This window comes from Microtus ochrogaster, chromosome 19 (genome assembly GCF_000317375.1).
Source record: "Microtus ochrogaster isolate Prairie Vole_2 chromosome 19, MicOch1.0, whole genome shotgun sequence".
In the NCBI taxonomy this organism is placed as follows: Eukaryota; Metazoa; Chordata; class Mammalia; order Rodentia; family Cricetidae; genus Microtus; species Microtus ochrogaster.
Genome location: NC_022021.1, coordinates 64,104,971 through 64,126,050, shown reverse-complemented (window position 1 = coordinate 64,126,050; position 21,080 = coordinate 64,104,971). Strand labels below are relative to the sequence as shown.

At 39.9% G+C, this 21,080-nt stretch overlaps 1 protein-coding gene across 1 annotated transcript in view; it reads right to left on the bottom strand.

Annotated features, from left to right (window-relative positions):
* Window positions 1-19,692, bottom strand: part of Fgf10 (fibroblast growth factor 10) — a 76,981-nt gene extending 57,289 nt beyond the window's left edge. The window contains exon 1 of the mRNA XM_005356832.3: window positions 18,509-19,692. Within this exon, the coding sequence (XP_005356889.1) occupies window positions 18,509-18,860 (352 nt within the window). The 5' untranslated portion in view covers window positions 18,861-19,692. The remainder of the gene's footprint in view (window positions 1-18,508) is intronic.
* Window positions 19,693-21,080: the final 1,388 nt, after the last annotated feature.

Below are 21,080 nucleotides of genomic sequence, written 5' to 3'. Positions count from 1 at the left end.
TAATACTATATACATTCAGCTTGGTAATATATACTTGTAATCCCAACACTTTTGGCCAAGCATCTTTTAATAAGACAGCACAATAAGCTAGCAAATAACGAATCCCCCAGTCTGTGGGCGCTGTGAAAAGTCTAAGCTTTCTCCTTTAGGTTTGTGAGACTAATGAATTATGGTCAATGGTCAATGTCAGTCGCTATATAGCTCAGGTGAATAAATTCCAGTTATCCTTATTATATTACTTTTGGCCTATAGTACAGAGAAAAAATGTTTGCAAATACATAAAGGAAAACAAAGAGATGTATCTGAGATATGCTACCTGTAGTTAGTTCTTTTTTTTAAAAGATTTATTTATTTATTATGTATACAACATTCTGCCTCCATGTATGCCCACACGCCAGAGGAGGGCGCCAGATCTCATTACAGATGGTTGTGAGCCACCATGTGGTTGCTGGGAATTGAACTCATGACCTCTGGAAGAGCAGACGGTGCTCTAAACCACTGAGCCATCTCTCCAGCTCCCCTGTAGTTAATTCTTTATTAGCACTCTTGGATTCATATTCTTTGTGACTTTACCTAAGTATGCCCATGAGGAACACAGGGTCTCAGTCTTATATGAAGTCGACTTTGTCAGTATAAAAATTGCCATATATATTAGAAGTGAAGTTACCGTGTGTATACTCTTGAAACACCCAAGGTGGGCAGATGAGCAGAGTAACCTTTTTTTTTTTTTTTTTTTTTTTAAACCACAGTGTCAATCCTATTTATTTGAGGAAAAAAATGTATACAGGAAGAAAAGTTCAATTCTCACAGTGAAAGGAATTCCTCACATCACAAAAACATTCTCCAAACAGTCTACAAGGCTAAGGAATGACTGAGTAACCTTTTTTTTTTTTTTTTTTTAAACCACAGTGTCAATCCTATTTATTTGAGGAAAAAAATGTATACAGGAAGAAAAGTTCAATTCTCACAGTGAAAGGAATTCCTCACATCACAAAAACATTCTCCAAACAGTCTACAAGGCTAAGGAATGACTGAATTTAAAAGACAGCACACAGAGAAGCTGCAGCCTCTGGCTGCTAGCCTTTCTTAATACTTCTAGCTTTGGAAGTTGCACTTCGATCTCCAGCGGTCACTTGAAGAGCTAAGGTGCTGGAAGAAGTCTCAGGGTCAGAGGCACAAGCTCAGAAATTCCTGTGGCTTCAAAGCTGAAGTAGGGAAAAGCCCCAAACCTCTAACGTTTGTTTACACAGTGTCATCTGCTGCAGTGACTCCAGTTCTCACTCATAAAGGGCAGTGGCGGAGAAGAGGATCACGTTTGCCTCTCCTCCTCCCAGCTCTAGCACGCAGGCAGTCAGACTAGCGGGAACTGAAAGCTGACCTAATCTCAGGTCTATCAGAAAACCTTTCAGTAAGCAAGGAGCGGCAGAAGGCGAGCATCTGTTTCAACTTACGTTTAGAATTACCTCCCTTTTAGAGAACATACTGGCACTTTCTCTCTCTCCAGGATATACGTAAAAATGAAAAGGTTGCCAACATGGGACGTGTGCATGGAGATTTTTCTGCCAATTTTTCAGGTTGTCCTAAACTCAAAACTTAGCCACTCCTGGTATTCCCTTTCTTAAAGGCTGACTGGCATAATAAAATCAAGTGAAGCTGTTTGTCACAGTTCAGATTTACTGTGTGTGAATCTGCTTTGTCCTCCACCCCACCTAGAAAAAAATGATCTCTAGATTAAGATTTATAATTTGCATCTGAATACTCATACTAATTCATTCTGCTCATGTGGTCTACTTTATAAACGTAAGTTTGATAAATGCCAATTATTACCCAATATTATTACAACTTAGTTCCAATCTGGCTTCCTTCTCTTACTTTAATACTCTTTTGTTAAAAGCTTATTAGAAGGAAATGTATATATTTTTAAGAGTAATGAGTAAGTACTAGATCTCAATGAGAATACCCAACTGACCCTAGTAGCCATTTTACCGCTGAGAAAATTTAGGAAATGTCCTAGAGACTTGAACTACCTCCTGCTATATGACTGGTTTTAGAGCCTAAAATTGAAATGCTGTGTTAGAAGCAATTGCGGGTTGCATTTCTCACCTAGTTCATTTGTACCACAGTGTTGTTTGTAATTGGAGCCACCCTTCCATCTCTCTCTGCCACTATCTCTTTTCTCAAGTTCCTATAGGAAAGCCTATTTAATAGGGAGTGTTAAAGAGGAAAAGGAGGAGATGTGGCAGCCAGTCTCAGATATCTTCGTGAAAGTTTTGTCGTCTTAGGCTGAATAACAAAATGATTGCCGTCTGTCTGGGAACCCTATAGCTTCTACCATAATGAGAGAAACCAATTTCTATTAAAAAAAAGGGGGGGGGAACGTTGTAGAATCATACTGCTGTTTGAAACCCTGAAAGTTCAAACAATAGGAACATGTATGAGCCTCAGAAGAACTGTATGAAAGCCTCTTGAGAGAAGACAGGTTTGAATAGAGTCTATCATTTGAGTTTTATGCATTTTGTCATATGAGAGATAGAGATGATATAACTGATTTTAAAAAGAACAAATGCATAGTAGCTAACTGTTTTTAACATGGAGGACATTCTCCAAAAAGTACTACCTACTGGCATTTTAATTACATTAATTGTGTACTTTAAAACTTTAAAAAAAATTTTATGTGAATGAATGCTTTGTCTGCCTGTTTATCTAGGTACCTCATACATACCTGGTACATAGGAGGCTGTAAGGCAGCATCCAGTCCTCTGGAACTGGAGTGAACAAATGGTTGTGTGCCATCATGTGAGTGCTGGGCACCAAACCCAGCTTCTTTAGGAGAGAGACAAGGGTTCTTAAGCACTAAGTCATTTCTCCAGTCCCAGTTACCTATATTTTTTTCATAATTTAGTCTTCAGTCACCTCCTGTTGTGGAATAATCTTTTTGTTACACTGTGAAGGTTTGTCACTCAGAATGGTTTAATAAAAAGCTGAACAGCCAATAGCAAGGCAGGATTTTCAGGGTGAAGAAGAGCCTGGGAAGAAATAGGGTGGAGGTGAAGAGAGTCACCAGTCAGTCATGGAAGAAGCAAGAAAGCCGCTTGGACAGTACAAAGCAAACGTAATAAAATTATGAGGCAGAAAGCAAATAAACAGAAATGTGTCAAGTTACAAAAGCTAGCAAAAAACAAGCCCATGCTATCAGACAAGCTTTAATAATTAATAAAAGTGTGTGTGGTTATTCAAGGGGACTTTTTCAATATGAAGTGTTTCCATGGAGTCAGCACGCAACTCAAGAGAACTGATCTTGGAAGCATTCAAGGGAAACCCTTCAAACCAGGCAACCTGAGTTTATCTGGTTGCAGAAACAGACCACCTGGGTAGTCAAATTCTGCACTGAGCAAACAAAGCTTTTTAAAACTGTAGTAACATAAAGGCCACATAACATAAACATGCAAACAAAAAGAAACAAACAAAAAGCAGTATCTTAAACAATGTCTTAGGGACATGTAATCATTTAAACTTATCCACTTATATGTAGGCAGATCTGAGGTGCCATTCTGAGCCCTGTGCTTTGCTAGTTTTTTTTTTTTTTACATATATTATTTCATTGAATTTCTACAGAAGGGCTGAGGAAGCAGAAATATCCCAGTATCTCTTTCATCCAGTTAAGAAGTAGTACTGCTATATAATGTATATACATTTGACTCCATGCTTAGTTCTGTCTACCATAAGAAGCAGCTTTGTTTTTGTTTGTTCTTAATTTGGTCCATATAAGGCTGCCATAGTTGACTGTAACAAATGACCATATATTTGGCAGCTTAAAACAGCAGCAACTAGTTATCTCACAGTTTGGGGGACTGTAAATCTGGTATCAGAGTATAAATTTCCCTGGATTGAAATGAAGGCATTGGCAGGCTACACCCCTGCTCCAAGCCCTCCAGAGAAGGTTCTACTCAATGTCTCTTGCAGCTTCTCTATCCACAATTATTTTTCCCTCCTGGCCCATCCGATATATTCACCCCTCCAGAGTTTCAAATCAATTATAGCCTAATGTCTTCAAACTCAAATACTAGCAGTTCAAATACCTCCAGTTTCATACTTTACATAACACGATCCATCCTTAGATGAAATTATTCTCTATCAATGTTTCTACAAAACTGGAATATAAGTAATTCGTTCTCAAATGCAATGATAAAAAGGGCACGGAACAACAGTTATAGAAAGTACAGTTCCCCAAAGAGGGCAATGCAGGAACAAGGTGTCCTTTACTGTCCCAAGCAATTTCAGACCCAGCAGAGGACTTTTTTTGTTTGTTTGTTTGTTTGTTTAGTTTGGAAACAATTCTCTTTGGCTTGTTCAGGTTCTGGCTCCATAGTGGGAAGATTTTTTTAAACCTGTGTACTCAAACAGCTGAATTTGTTCCCAAGACTCTGTGATTACAGTGACCTTTCCTCTTGTTTTTAAGATAGTGTGTGAAGAAGTTTTATGCAGTTTATGCCCCTTCTTGTCCATAAAATCTGTGGGGCACTTGATAATCTTACTTCATCTTGCCCTTTTTTCTTTTAATCCCATCTTAACCCAAAGAGGCAGTCTCTGATGATTTAACATCCTCAAAATCATGGCGGGAATTTTACGTGAGTGGTGGAGAATCCTCGTTAACAGAACTTGGTCAATCTCATTATTATTCCTAGCTGCTATTGAATTGACATCAATGTCACCTCTAAGCATATCCTAAGGTTGTTCAGCAGCTCCTTGGACCTGCTCTTTCTAAGGGTCTCCTAGCTTAAAATATTTTACAGCCAAATAAATTGAGATTGTGCTTTCTCTCCTTAGCAAGTTTCTCTTCACTTTATCCTCTTTGTCTTGAATTTTCCTATAGCCACAGGAAAGCAGGCTGTCCTTCAGCATTAGCCTTGGGGATGCCCCAGATAATCGAGCTGACCACTTACAAACTGAACCACCCATCCTCCAGTTTCACTAACAGACTTTTCATTGGTTTTTCCAGGCTGTGACCAGAGGCATTGATAACACTCCTATTTTCACCAATAAAAGTTTACTAAGAGATGGGTATTCCCAGGTGATTTAAGCTTGACTGTGTGCTTGTCTTCCACATTTCAAACAGAATATCTTTAATGCCCATGTTTCTACCAGGCATCTGTTTCAGAAAAATCTAGACATTTTTAATACACGTCCGAAGATTCTTCCGTTTTATGCTCAGTGTTCAATTCCAAGTCACTCTTACATTTTTAGGCATTTCTTGTAGCAGCCTTCTATTTTGCCTGTCAAAAACCTATGGTTTCTGTAACAAAAGACCACAGAGATGGTTATTCCAGTGCAAATGTATTATTTCACTGCCCTGGAGAGCAGATGTCTGATATCAGTTTCAGTTTCAGAGGATCTGCATCAAGGGATCAGAGGGATCAAGCTCTTTTGTGGCTTCTGGAAGGGAAGTCTGCTCTTCCCCAGTTTAGTTACAGGATCCTCTGCAGTTAGTTCCTCATTAGAATGTCGGTGACAGCTTATAGGGTCCACATGGCTAAAAAGAGGTAATGCCCCATCTTTTTTGTAAAATTTCTACTGAAACTTTACTATATAAAGTTGCATCCACAGGGTTTGAGGGTTAGGACCTGATGTCTATGAATGGCTACCATTTAACATGTTTATCTATTATTCTCCAATACAGGTAAGCTTCTGACATTTGCTCCTTAATCCATGAGATGAGTGTACCCAGCTGAAATAGTTTAATTTAGTTCAATTCGGTGGCACTCATTTTATAGATAAGTCTCTGAGGTCAAGATAAAGAGAATGACCAGTTTAAGATCTCACGGTAAATGTTTTCACACAACCAAGACCACATGCCACATCCCTTTACTCCGCTGTTTGTAGAACATTCTTCTTTTCTTCCAAAGGAATTACTGAGAATTTCTCATTTCTCCAAAGTCACCCATATGATCCAAGAATAAGAATAAATAACTTGAAATCAGAAACAACTCTCAGTAGCAGCAAGAATTTTAAAGGGGAGGAGATTCATTATTAATATCCATAGAATATAATCAAAAGATTTTATAAAACTGAGGATATATGAAAAAATGATTAATTTCATACTAATACAATTGTAATTCAGAGATTTGGATGAATTTAAGTTTTTCAGAGTCAAAAATTAACAATTTTTCTATTTCTCAGAATTGGAAAATAAGAGCTGAATGGAAGGGTATGAGGTCACTTACATCACTCCCTTCTCTGCAGAGTACAAAGTACAGAGAATATTAATCATACTTTCCATAACATATGACCGACCCCCAAAAAGTCTCAATGCCTTGACTAAGGCTATAAAGTTGGAATGATTGATTTGCTTAATAACAAATGTGGAGAAAACTGATTATATACGCCAGGTACTGAATTAAGAGTTGATATCAGAGCTGGGCGGTGGTGGCGCATGCCTTTAATCCCAGCACTCGGGAGGCAGAGGCAGGCAGATCTCTGTGAGTTCGAGGCCAGCCTGGTCTACAAGAGCTAGTTCCAGGACAGGAACCAAAAGCTATGGAGAAACTCTGTCTTGAAAAATCAAAAAAAAAAAAAAAAGAGTTGATATCAAAGGTCAATGAGACATAGTGTGCACGCAGAGTGACTTTCTCATCCGAATGAAGCTATGGGTAAGCAGTGAACAATCAGATGGAAACTGTAATGGTGGAGTAGGGTTCTGTAGGCATCGGAATGATCCAAAAGGCATCCTCGAGATGGCACCTGGATGAAATCTGGAAGGAAGGGGAGCTGGGAATGAGGGCAAGGACTCCACTCCAAGGGCATCTTATGCGGTCTTAAAGTGGGAACACAGAGATTGGGAATTACAGGATCAAAATCAACTGGAGATGTCTGTAATGAGGGCACAAGAGTAAGTGGGACTGGGGGGGAGTGGGGAGAAAAGTGCGATCATTCCACATGAAATGCAAAGGACACTGGAAAAAAATGTCTCATAGACAACTGACTTTGTGGATGCTCACCTTCCAGAGCTAAAAATCGACAAAGATGGGAAGGCTTCTGTAACAGACTAATTTGAAATAGAATGAGGTTCTGTTGAAAAGTAGTCCAGAATAAAAGGTAGCTATTGTGACTATTTCATGAAAACCAATATTTTTTATGTAGGCTGCTCAACCCACGATCAGGCGAAGTTTGATATTGACTCACGCTTACTCCTGTATCTTCAGGCTGGGCACAACTTTTATGCTTAACTTTTCTCATCCAACAATAGTGCAGGGTCACAAAGACTACCTTATTTTTATACTACTGTTTTGAGAATCAACTGGTGAAAACATTAAAATGTTTTGTAAACTATAAAATAAAGTTGGACAGTGTAATATCAATATTATTCCTAATTTAAAAATATTAGCTAATCCAGGGATCTTCCTAGATAATGAATAATTAGTAACTATACAAGTTACTCATCTTGTCAAATAGCGATAAAAGCTAACACCTCTGAGCTCTGCTCAAGGTCCTAGGTGTAGAACTTATCATTCCAACCACACTTGTAAATCTGTGAACATACCTTCAGATCAATAATGAGGCAGATTACTAGTAACATATTTTGCCTAGGTGCAGAAACGAAGCCTTGGGTAGTAACTTGGCCAAGATCACACTGCTGTGTAATTTCAGATGATTCTTTACCCAAAAGTCTGATTCTGAAGCATACGGTTTCATTACTGGATGTCACTATATATAATGACCTCTTCTCCTTGTCTGCTTAAGAAATGCTGAAGTATTTAACTTGCCGGAGAATGAGCTGTAACCTCATTTTGTTTCTTTCTCTGATGACTTAGATTAAATAAGTTTTAAGAGTATTTGGGAGAAGGACAAATGTACAGCCTGGCGGTGGACAGGGATATCCCAGTAGTTCTATTGTGGAACCTGCTGAGAAGTGTACAGTCCCTTTCCAGGGGTCCACATACTAAGAATCTTTAAAGCTGCCCATATTTTAAATTTTAAGCTAATGGCCACCTGATATATCAAGAGTTGCTTCATATTTCAAGTTAAAAAAGATACTGTTCTGAGTTTTGTTTTAATCCAACTAGAATGTTTTTGCTACTAACTGTATTTTAATTATGCCAATTATAATACTACATAATGGCTTTTTCCCAATGTTTCTCAGTTTTCTTTCCATGATTTTCTTTACTTCGCAAAGTCAGTGAGAGGGCTGGAGAGATGACTTAGTGGTTAAGGGCACTTGTTGATCTTGCAGAGGACCTGGGTTCATTCAGTTCCTAGCACCCATATGGTGGCTCATCATAACTCCGTTCTAAGAAGTCCAACACCTTTCTCTGATCTCTTTGGGCACCAGGAAAGCACAAGGTGTGAACGCATGAGTGCAAGCAAGACACTCATATACATCAAATGAACCTAAACAAATCAAATTAAGGGCTGGAGAGATGGCTCAGAGGTTAAGAACACTGGCTGCTCTTCCAGAGGTCCTGAGTTCAATTCCCAGCAACCACATGGTGGCTCACAACCATCTGTAATGAGATCTGGTGCCCTCCTCTGGTGTGTGGGCATACATGAAGAGAGAATGTTGCATACATAATAAATAAATAAATCTTTAAAAAATACAAAAAAAAAACCCCAAATCAAATTAACTGGGGGCAATGTTAAAAATGAAGAAAGTTAGTTTTAAACCAAAACCATGTTCAAGTGATATTTTGTCAGAAAAACTGAGACCCTAAAATGTAGGGTTATTTCACACTTGCTTCTCAACCTGCCAGCAAGTTCCAATGTTTTCTGTTCCACGTAGTCTGTGCACCACTCACTCTGTTGCTGTGCCGTTTCCTGAAGACCCTATAGTTGTGACTGCGCATGCTCCAGCGTTGTCTTTTAGTGAATTCTACTCTTATTTATTCTTCCGTCATGACTTGTTGGATCTCTCTTTGACTTAGTATTTGCTACTCTAGTCATTCTTTACTGCTTCTCTGCTCTGAGAATAAATTGTGTTCTCTCTTCTTGCAGCTCCCTGTGATGAGCTCTTGTCTCTGGAATGAAAACTTGTAAGGGAAGAGCCCAGCAGGTTGAAGTAGAGGGACTACAAGTGAAAACCACAACACAGTATCTGTGACAACCGTACACAAAACTGCATCACAGTGACGTACAATGTGGCTGAAAATGTGTAATTCCAGAAGAAACTGTTACTTTTCTCTTTCCGCCTTTCATCCTATAATTTCCCTTCATTGCCCCATGCTACCTGTTTTGTGCCAATAGTTTTTCTTCTTTTGTAAAATTTGCTATAGCTTGAGTCCTTGAAGACTATTATTCTCTAACCCCCATTCTTCGTTCTCATCCTAGACCCATCTTTTATGGTCAAATACCTGTTAACAGTCTTTTGAAAGCCTCTACTCTTTCCTCAAACTTCAGAACGCTATGAACATCAAAGTTCAAATCAAATTTTAGGAAGTTCTTATGGTGCCTCAGTTATCTTTCTTCAATGTTAGGATTGTTAATTTCTACTATAACAAATAATAATTTGTTTTTTTTTCCCCTGAGGAAGATGGAAGCATCATACTCATTTTTTAAAATACTATATCTGCTTGATGAAGACTTAATACATGCCATATAATAGCATGCTGTGTCCATGTATCAACTCCCATTTCTGTGGCCTTTGGTCAAGCCCCGTCTCAGTGTCCCTTCTCCTAGTCTCCTGCATTTTGCTTAACCCACCTCTCCAGGTCCCTTTCTCACCACTAGGATCAGAAGAGTTTCCCTGGTTTCTGTTCTGGTACCTACTTATCTCTTTTAGTGCTCACTGTAGCATTCTCAGTGTCTTGACTTAATTGTCTGCTTGACACTGTCAGTACGTTTTTAGCTCCACGAGAACAGAACCATTACTCGATATTCTCAAACATGGAACGTTGTCAGAACTTGACACAATATCAGACACAAAATAATTAGTTCATATTTCTATGAAGTGAGTTAAATAATGAGGGGATTCTCTACTTTCATCTTCATTAGGTAGGAAAAAAAGGACAATTAATACCTTACTTTACTGATGACACCTTGCACAGAGCTGCACACTCTTGTCTTGCACTTTGGACCCAAATCTGTGACTGCTGAGTCCACTTTCACCCTATATCCATATTTAATTGCTTTGAAATAAAGACCATGCTTTTCTCATTCCATCATAAAGATATAGTTGCTTTAGCAAGACTTGGGTCTACGTTTTCTTTCTGCTGATACACAGACTATTGATGACCTCTGTGGGCTTCCTCTTAGGTCACAGGTTTTCCTTTCAGTTAATTTAACATACAGTTGACAGCAGGAGTCGGGTTGTATTTTCTTGTCAGGTCAGCCCTTTTGCGGGGCAGTGCTGATCATTTGCCTGAGCTCTATCCTGGGAGTTAAAGGGCTTGTCCTCATCACTCGCGTGAATCTCCCTACCCCCTCCTCACGCTCCGAGTCCTCTTTTCCTCTTGTTCTTTTCTTCCAGTTTCTAGAATTTTCGTTACACATTTTGCACTTTCTGGCAAAAGTTGGATGACTGCTTTATAAATTTAAAGCTCTCCTGTAGTTTTGTTCAACAGGCTCTTACATTGTAATCTGGTTATCTTCTTCCTCACTCCCTCCACGTCTATGCAGTTATATCATTCCAGAGATACATCTAAAAATACCCATGAAATCTAATAAGTATTGTTACTAATATTGCTACAAAAGCTCTCCCTTTAGATGTAAATAGGTCATGTGTCACCACATTGGCCGTATTATAGATTATTAACTGTTCCTTTCATTACACTGATAAATTCATAGCTTCAAATTTGGAAACAATTAAAAAAGAAGCTCGATTTTTAGTTATTGTTATAGTAAGAGATAAATTTAATACAAATAAATAGCCAGATTCTGTTTATAAAACATATAACTCTAATTTATCAGGTAGTTCCCCAAAGGTGCTTTCTTGGAAAAAGAATATGAGTAGTATTACATATTTCTGGAGATCTTAACTACTGTCTGTGTTTCAAAATATTGCTAATAGAGATCTACATGTCTTTATTTGGTTAAGCAGAAATACAAATTGTGTGTGTGTGTGTGTGTGTGTGTGTGTATTCCCCTTCCCAATAATCAGAATTTAAAAAGGCATGGATTTTGTTTTAAAAGCTATATATACTTGCCAAAGCTATACAAAGAAGTATGATAATCTTAGTAACATTCTGAAAGTTGGGATCATCAATTAGCTCTAAACCAGTATTTATCCTCCCCTATAATATAGGGGAAAACATGTATTCTTAAATTATCATTGCTTTATCTTATACAAGTTTAGGAGAAGTAATGAAGGCACAAAAGGTATCAAAGCAGTTAGGGAGTTATACAAATGCAAACAGAGTTAAAAAAATCATAGAACAAAACAGCAGAAATGGGTATGGGTTCAGAGTTTAAGATGGAAATCAAACATAGAATTACGTCCTTCTAGGGCTTTGCTACCTTTGGTATAGGCAGAGCTTAAAAAACCTGGCCTGGAGGGTGGGGTACAAAAGGATTCACTTTTGATTCAGTGTGATGGGGTCCCAGTAGAGTGCGTCCAATTTAAAAGGATGAGGTTTTTGTGTGTTGAACATCCCAAACTGTCTGTCTGTACTTCTGGCCTTACATATGAGGCCCCAGGGTGCTAAGTGATGATTTATTTGGCTTCAGGGATATGAAGTAGTTTTAAACATTTGGAAAAAATAAATTAAAAACAAACAAAAATAGAAGAGAAAAATAATAGGAGAGGTGATAAACCAATTAGGGTTCACAATATTTCTAAAATAGAGTTGCCATAGGGTGTCTCAAAACAGAACTACCAGAATGTAATTGAGCCTTGACTTGAGTTGCAGTACTACAGATGTCAAGTTATTCTCAACGTGAGAGGGAGACTTTAAGAAAGATTAAGAATAAAACAACAATTATTTTTATCAAGACAGTGAATATTCTAAAAGGTACCTGAAAGAGACTAATAACTTATCTGAGGGATAATATGGCTGCTAAATGAGTCCTTCAGCTTTCTGTTAACCCAAACTGCAGAATTACGTCACAGTTATAGTGGAATTATTAGGTTTGTCTAGTTAATTTAATTATTTAGAGTTTAGGGTACACGAGTTTAATCAAGACATTCCCTTCTATTAGGCTTAGTCGGGTAATAAATTAACATGTTCAGAACAGCATTCATTGCAGGAAGCATGCCAAGCATCTGAAAGTCCCTCATTATTGGTAATACACACACTGACAGGTTAGGCCTAGGTAAAGGTGGACAGACTGCAGCAGAAGAATTATTAGGTGAACTATACAATGAGGTAATGCTGTACTGCCAGAACTATGAATCTCTCAATGGGTAATTGGATGCACGTGTTCACAGCAGCATAAAGTCACTGTCCAGTTATCCACCTTACATGGGAATCTACTCCGAGTGTCTTCTTTGATTTATTGTTCTAATTAGAACACAGCGTTCAAAGAAAGAACACTAGCAGCCTGATTTAAAGGCAAGGAGCCTTGACGACCATTATTTTGTGGGTGACCTGGTAGATATTGTGAATGTTTCTATTAATAAAAAAAATGTGTTACGATTAAGGTCTTACTTTAAAAATATCCTAGATAATAACATCAAAATTTTGTATCAATCAATCCAGTATCAGGTGTACCTGGTGGATCCTAGGCTTCAGCTCTATTTCTCTCCTATAACTTGGGAGGCACCTTTATGCTGTTCTTTGGTGCACCCACTTACAGGTTACAGGTAAAAGTAATATTGGGAGAAAATATGCTGATAAGAAAGCATCAATATCTTACATCTGAAAAAAAAAGGCAAATTGAAAAAGTTGTCGAGTGGTAAATATAAAAGATCCTAAGTAATTGTGATATACCTTGTAGGGTTAAGATACATTTGTATAAAACACTTGAAACAAAATTAAGATTTTTTTATAGCCCTACCTTGTTGGAAAACTGTTTGAAAATTGCATGCACAGAGATCTATATTCGGTTTCACTGCAAAACTACAAGAGGATTTCAACTTCTTCAGGGGAAATGCTAATATTTTACTTAAATTAAGCAAACATCAACTATTAATGTTGACAAATGTTGGACCAGTCACAGTAAAACTGTCATCTGGATAACTATTCATTGCAAAGTTCAGAGAATTAATGTTAAAGTAGATTAAAATCACTTTGAATCCACATGTATTCTCTTCCTTTGGAAGGATAATAAATATCATTTGCACTATAATTTTTGATAAGCATATGGACATTAAGGCTTGGGAAAGATGTAGAAAGATATCCATAAGGCAGCTCATAAATGTGAGGAACATTAGTTCCATCTTAAATGAGCTGTCAGCCCTTTTCCCAGGATTTTAGTTTGTGGAAAGGTAGACATTTGGATAATAAATGGGGTTTGCCTCTGAACATTAAAGTAATTGTATAGGAATTTAAAGTATCTATTCATGTTCATTGCAAGTTATTTAATTTCTTAGGAAACACACTAGAGTAAGAGTTTATGTTATAAGCTGTTAGTGACAATGTAGAAGAAAATATGCAGACAATGGACTTTGATTTAATAGGACCCTTCTTTTTCAAAAATTTGAAGTTTAAATATTATTTTGGAAACACATGCTTTTAAGAAATGGTCTGTACCTTCAGGTACCAGGTTACTGACATTCCCAAGACCTAGAGTTTGGTGCCTGAATTCTCCTCCTCCACTACCAGCATGCGATTCCTGCCAACTGGTTTGTTGGGTTCTTCTAGTAGGTGGTTATAAATCAGGTTTATGAAGAGGAAACTCTCAAATTGTGCATTTTAATGGATTTATGATAAAGCCATCAAAGTGGAGGGTCCACATGGAAGAAATGCAGTAAAGGTAATAGGACAGTGTCATGTAAACATTAAATACAGTGCCTTCCACCTTCATAAATCCTCGACGCTGATCATTAAATGCTTCTGGTTATAAATTTTGCAAGCAAATTCTAGAAAGAACCACAATTGTAAATAAGACACCAGCGGAAGCCATAAATTGCCATAGAATTCCCTTACACTACAGAACGCTCTTGAGTATTTATTATGAGACAGTACTCTTCAACAACTATTTATTTTAGCTTTTTTTTCAATAATAAACTGAATTTTGATTAAAAACAATAATGCCAATCTTTAGTTCTATGTCTAGCATTACTATCTATCATTTTTATGTGGCAAAATATGTTTTTGATTTAAGGATTCACTTTGCAAGCATTACTGTCTGCAAAGCTTTAGGTCTCTATAATGTCATTCTTTGTAGGGTCACCTGTTAGAAGTTCCTGCAACAGCCTAAGCTCCCACAGGTATTTTCAATCAAATTATTTTATTGCACGTGGGAACAATTAAGCACTTGGGCCTCAGCTGTAAACAATTACTATATACAATGACACTCATGGATTTTCCTAAATAGTCATGTATTCCTAATGACCTCTGCTCACATAAGTGAGATTGATGTGTGCGTACTTTCTGTGCGTCCACAAGCAATTATATTCCCAAACAGAATATCAAGAGAGAGGCTTGACCTGGATGATACACTGCCATTGTCTGGTACCATGTGACCACCTGCACTGATTATCGCTAACATGTTATCTTCTTCCTACAGCCATTTTACTTCTCTTCCAATTAAGACTGAAATCTATTAGTGTTCACAGCAAAAGGCAACACGAGTTTTAAACGATTCGTTCTTAGGAGGCTGGGAGTGTCTTGCTCTAATAAACTCGGATTCTTGTTCAGTTTAGCAGAGCGCTACAGCCTACAAGGAGAGATAACCAGATAGGGTTAGATTTGCAATGTGCTCCTGTCACTTGCCAGTTGAGTGTTTGGAAACTTTACATCTTTCCACCTTAATTTAAATATTTTAAAATGCTCATAGTTAATCAAAGCTATGTTACTATGATGAGTACTAATTGGGACACATATTTCAAGAGATGGCTTGTGTGCTCTACAGTCCCTGTGTTTCATAATCTTTTCTCAGAAAGGCCCAGAAGCTCTGGGATGCTGTATCGGGAACATCCGTTCAGTTGTCTCTCGTTTGGGGATACGTTTTCCTTTCACTAGATTATTCTTTTTCTTCAAGTGACAGCCATGGGAGAAGCTCACAGCTGTTTTCCTCATGTCCAGAAATAAGTCAACCAGTCCTATTTGCAGGGGGACCTAACAGCTGTATCCAGCCTTTCTAGGAGGTCAGAAGCAGAGCTGAGTGGTAATGTTTCAAGGGCAAAGCTCTAGATGTAAGGAATGATAAAACAAACCCTAAATGAGCCTGCGCATATCTAGTGACAGATATGCTATAGCCAGTCTCAATTATTCAAGCTTCCTCAGTCTTCATAATTCACCCCTACTCTCTTTATTCTACTTCCAGATAATAGCAAAGAGCAACACACACACACACACACACACACACACACACACACACACACACACCGCTACATCCCAGCTCTCCCCTTCTAAAGAAAAAAGCTTTAGTGATCACTTAATTTGCACATGTCAGCCTTTCAGATCTATTCAAAACAAGGTGCTAACTTTGGAGGATGAAGTTTAAAAAAAGCATCATTTTGCAATACTTATGAATGAGTTCCACTCTTCCCTTTTGTTAGCATTCTGCTGGCAATGAGCCAGTGAAACACTGTTTAATTATCCAAGGCATCAAAAATATATCACCTCTTAGGTAAGTGGCGATGGTATTCTAACAGCAATGATACCAGGGTCAAAAGTAACCAAGAAAAGTAGTCTTCAAATACGCAAAATCTCAAAATAACATCTTTGTGCATTGATACTAAGTAATATCTTGTTTAGGACAATGCTCCCAAAATGTGGCTTTTGGACAAGGACCTGGCACTCTTCAGAGGCTAGATAGTCTACTAGTTAACAGGCTACTATTTGGTGGGCTGACTGGTTGGCTACCCTGTGGGTGTGGCAAATGTTTCTTATGTGCAATTATGCAACATTTAAACAATATCTAAATGATACCATGTATTTCAGCTGAATCAGTCCAGCTGGAAATGATAGCCGCATTCTGATGACTGGGCCACATGTGAAATTAAGGCATTTTCAATCTGTGCTTTTCACTTGCTATGTTTTGATACACATGTTCTTGGAAAGCTTAAATTAGTTATGGTTTGACAATATTTAGCAATATAACCACCATCCTTCTCCTTTAAACCGTTAATTAGAACAGTCTTCTTATATTATATATTTAGCTTTTAATTTCAAAACGGACTATTAGTAATTACCATATTTTATTCCACAAAAGAGATAATGTCCATTTTTTTAATGTTAGGTTGGAAATTTGCTGTACTTGTTTGTGCAATAAAAGTTGCATAATTTTCTCATTTGGGATAGTTCATATTGTAAAAATAAAACTCAATGTGTTCCCTGGGAGTCATTTTACTAAGTAGTTCATGGCATAGGGATCATTATTTTACAAAATAGTCATCTGAGTATCATAAACTAAAATATCTTCAGATTGATCATTACATCACATTTTAAAAAACACTTAACACAGCAACAGCAAGACCTAGCTATTATCAAAATGTTAAGAAGAGGAAAGTAAGCTCAAAGTGAAAACTTGGACATTTTGCTCAGTATCTTCATGTTTTCCATATGAACAAAAGAAATTCGGGCCATGGGAATTATAAAAGAGAAAACAGCGCAGCCCAGTTTGGAGGCGGCTTCTTCCTTTAACTGAGCACCACTACTGGATTTTATTTTAGAAGTAGGTATAGCTATTAGATTCGGATCAGCAGACCATAAAGACTGTTTATAGGATAGTATCTGTCACACTCAGGTGACAAGAGACTTTCAAGGAAGAGAAATTATCATTAAGGATACTATTTCAGCTACTTTCTTAGCATCAGAATGAAATATATTTGCATATATAATAATAAGGTATCTAATATTTTCAATACTAAACCTAACATAGATTACTCAAATGCTTCCGTAAAGGTATTACTTAAAAAGATATTGCTAATTTTAATGAGCAACTAGGATGAAAGCAACTGAAAAGGAACAAAAGAATGTTGGATCTTTGTGAGTCCCACAAGAAGAAAACAATTGAAGTCTCAATTCATTTAGTCTTTATTGAAAAATAAATACTGAATTCTGGTCACTTGTCATTTTTATGACAACCGAGTCAAAAAAAATTCTGAAATTGGTTACTCACTTATTTCAGCGTGCTGGCCAGTATATGTTTGGAATTCCCAAAGAACTGACACAAAATGTTCCCTTTGAAAGGTGACTTGGAATTTACTGCAGAGATAAAGCCAAGTGGTCATTAAAGATGTTTAAATGTCATTGTCTACTGTCTTCAGTGTGCCATTACATAGCCTTGGGAATCCTTTCAAAGAACTATCAATAGAATATGAATAAGTCTCAGCACATGAAAGCAACCAGAAAAGGAAGCCAACAGCATAATTTGGCTTGCCTGGGTTGGTTCAAGAAGAGACTTGGTATCCACCCCTTCCCTTCTCATTTTTCCTCCCCCTTTTCAGGCTCTCCCCTCCCCCAACGCAAGACAGACCAGGGAAAGAAAGGCCAGAGAGACAGGAAGAAGGAGAGAAAGAGATCCAAGGATCCCCTGCCGAATGTGTGCTGGGGAGACAAACCTCGCCCTATGGGATACAGCCTTGGAAACAGACTTAGGCTTTTGCTTTGAAAATAAAAGAATGACAATGAAATTTGTGTGAGGTCTGTGTGAATCCAGTCCCAGATGTTTACAATGCTGTAGTACTATGCCTCTGCAATATGAGAGGGTTCAGAAGAAACAGTACAACAAGACTCCACAAAGCAGCGCATATGCTATTGACAATGCAGACATGAGCATCATGTTACCAAGAGAGAAGGCAGGCAAGAGACAAACAGCCGTGGTGCTGCCCGAAACGCTAACTTCACGGAGTGCAAGCACTCAAACCAGAATGAGGGACCCAAAATGGGGGGGGGAGTTCAAAACTAGGGGAAAAAACCCTTTTGGCTTCTATCTAGAAGTGGTAGGGCAAAAGATGGGGGCCGGTAGACTGTGGAAGTGACTCTTCTTCCGTAAAGGTCATATAAAGCCCCTATAATTGACAGTGGATAATTATTTTCAGCTTTAGTAGTCTGTCCCAAAACTCTTAAGGTTGCCAGCGAAAAGAAACAAAATGTGTTTACTTGAGCCATTTCCAGGAAGGAGGGAAAGGAGACCTTTGGATGAGATGGGGGGGGGTTGGAGACAGAATGGGGAATCTCCTAGTAGCAACAACTCTAGGGTACCGGGAGTGGCCCTGTGAGTGACAAGCTAGAGAGACCCAGGAATAGGGTGGCAATAGGTGGAGGAGGCTTGTGTGGTGGAGGGAATCCTGCGGCACAATGTATACTCGGGAGGGGGTTGATTTAGTGTGAAAGTATTCCACTTCATCATTTTACAGGGGTTGGGGACATAAATATTTAGCTGGCCACATCTGGAACAGATTCTGCCCCCCCTCCCCGCGTGGGGTGGGGGTGGATAATTGGAAAGAGAGGAGCACGCATTTGTAACTTACTGTACGGACAGTTTTCCTTCTTGGTACCGCTGACCTTTCCGTTCTTCTCAATCTTGAGAAAGTACTTGGTGAAGGAGAACAGCTTTCTCCAGCGGACATCTCCTTGGAGGTGATTGTAGCTCCGCACATGCCTCCCCGCACTGGAAGGAGAGGACAAGGAGGAGGACGAGGAGGAGGAGGAAGAGGAGGAGGAGGAAGAGGAGTTGGTGGCCTCCGGTGACACCATGTCCTGACCAGGAGCTTGGCAGGTGACAGGGACGGAAGACACCAGGAAGAGCAACAAGAAGCAGCAACAGCAGCTCGGCAGGTGGGGAAAGGCTGAGGCACAATGTGTCAGTATCCATTTCCACATTGTACTGAAACTCTCGGCACTGAAAATTGTCTCATCAGAAGGAACATACTGGAAGGGTAAGACCTGGTGCGAGGCAAAGAGACAGCTGGAGGTGGTGGCTACTGGTTAGCTCCCTCCGGGTACGGATCTGGCCAGAAGCGAATACACCAACATCCATAACTCCTCGGAAGGGCCGGCTGCCTGTCCTCGCTCCGTTCTCAGATCCGCTGCTTGTATCTCTCCAGTCTCCGGGTGAACAGTGGACGTGGGTGGCCGCAGCAGTAGGAACTGGTGGTGTCGGTCACCAGCGCTCTCCGCTCCCCACTCAGGGGTTACTTTGTTCTCTTCTTCACTCCTTTCTTCACCATGTTAGATGCAAAAGAGGTCTGAAAAACAGATGACAGCACGGTGAACAAAACCCAAAGTGGGTGGGGTGGGGGTGCAGGAAGACATCTGCGCCCCTCTGCGGTTGGCACCTTCTGGTCCTTCCCTGCAGAGTCCCAGCCTGCTGGCCAACTTAAAAAGTGTGTCTCTTTGGAGTTGTCAGAACTGGAGGCAGCTGCCCAGGCGCTGTTGTTTTCTTCTCCTTCCTTTCTCTTTTTTGGTGGTGCCTGTTGATGTGAAGTCTCCCGAAAGCCACTTCTAGTTTGGGGGGCGGCTGGCGGCTGGTGTTTTGTTTGGCTCTACCCTCCACCTCCAAGGCCCTTGGAAAGCCGCTTGTAAACAGGTTGAAGCCTGCAGTCTAAATGTCAGTGCTTTTCAGCCAGAGGTGGGCTCTAACTCTGCTGGTCAAACCTCATTTGCAGGGGTGGAGAAGGCGGGGGAGGGGGTCAAACGGCGGTGGGACATCTGAAACCCTAAGCTGCTGGGAACGCCAGGGAAAAGGGGGGGGGTGGAGAAGGGGCCGGGTGGGGGGGGGGAGCCTGGCGAGAGGAGTGTACGATGTCTTTGCTCTGAGCTGGGGGCTGCGGGTCCGTTCCTCGCAGCCTCCGTGGGCGCAGCCGCTCCGCAGCCTGCAGCTCCAGCTAATTGCTGCTCCAGCGTCCTGTGCTAGCAGCGCTGGCCACCAGCGCGAGCTGTCCGCGTGCTTTCCGAATTTTGCTGCCCTCCGGCGGGAACCACTCCCCTCCTGGGAGCCCCTTGCTCACTAGTTTTCCAGTGTAGTTTTTTTTTTTTTCTTTTTCTTTCTTTCTTTCTCCCCCCCCCCTCCCACCCCCCATTGGCCGTGAAAATAGAATTTGGAGCCTGGCTTTTGTGCGTTTCTCCCCCCTAGGTCCCAGAAGCAGGGAAGAAGGCTGGAGAGAGAGCACAAGGGGGAGGGGGGATGCTCAGGGCAAACTCTCCCCAAGATTAGCAGATTATAAACTGATAGGAGCTAGAGTCGGAAAGGGAGACCTAACGAGCTGCTTCGTTTCCTCCTTTCCTGCCAGCTTCCAAGGAGGTCTCGGGTTTTAATGAATCATTGATTTCTCGCTTCCGTTGCAGAAGTAAAAAGTTCACACTTTGGCCCTCTCTGACTTTTTAAGCTCAGGGAGATTTATCGTCACCCTTAAACATCGCCTCTCTCTTGGCGTAAATGAAATCAGGGACCCGAGTTACTGATTTCTAATTGCTAACATGAGTCCTTTACAGAATCACGCATGGACTTCAAAGTCTAAGCACTTTCCTGCGATCGCAGATGTTATCACACAATTTGACCAAATCCCCTGCTGCCTGTTTTCTTCCCTATGTAATTTCCTTTGCATTTTACCGTCTAAAGAGGAGGAAAAGTAATGTTTGAAGGGCTGTATTTTACAATGCAGCCTCACTACCTACAAACCTTCCACTCACACCCCAAGTACAAGCCAACCCGTAACTCTACCACAGCTAGCACAAACCAGCTCTTAACCCAGATGCAGACAGAAGTCAGGAGCCGCCCAGGAAGCCGTTGCCCAGAATCAAAAGGCACACACACACAGAAGGAAATACTGTGCTAACCCATTCCTACCTGAGTGTGATACAGTTCTGACTCCCAGAGGATCACTTCTTCAGGAAAATATCTAAGCTAGGGAACCAGTGGCTGGAGAGAACGCGTGAACATAGATTACTCTGTTGTGAGAGGCAGTTAGCCATCTGTGTTCTGTCTAAGCCAAACAAATTGTCAATATCTTAGAGCTTTCCATTTAGGAAAGTGGCAATTTCACATAGCTCAACCTAAGAGGCGGCATAAGCTGCAGACATTTCAAGGTGAACTGGACAGAC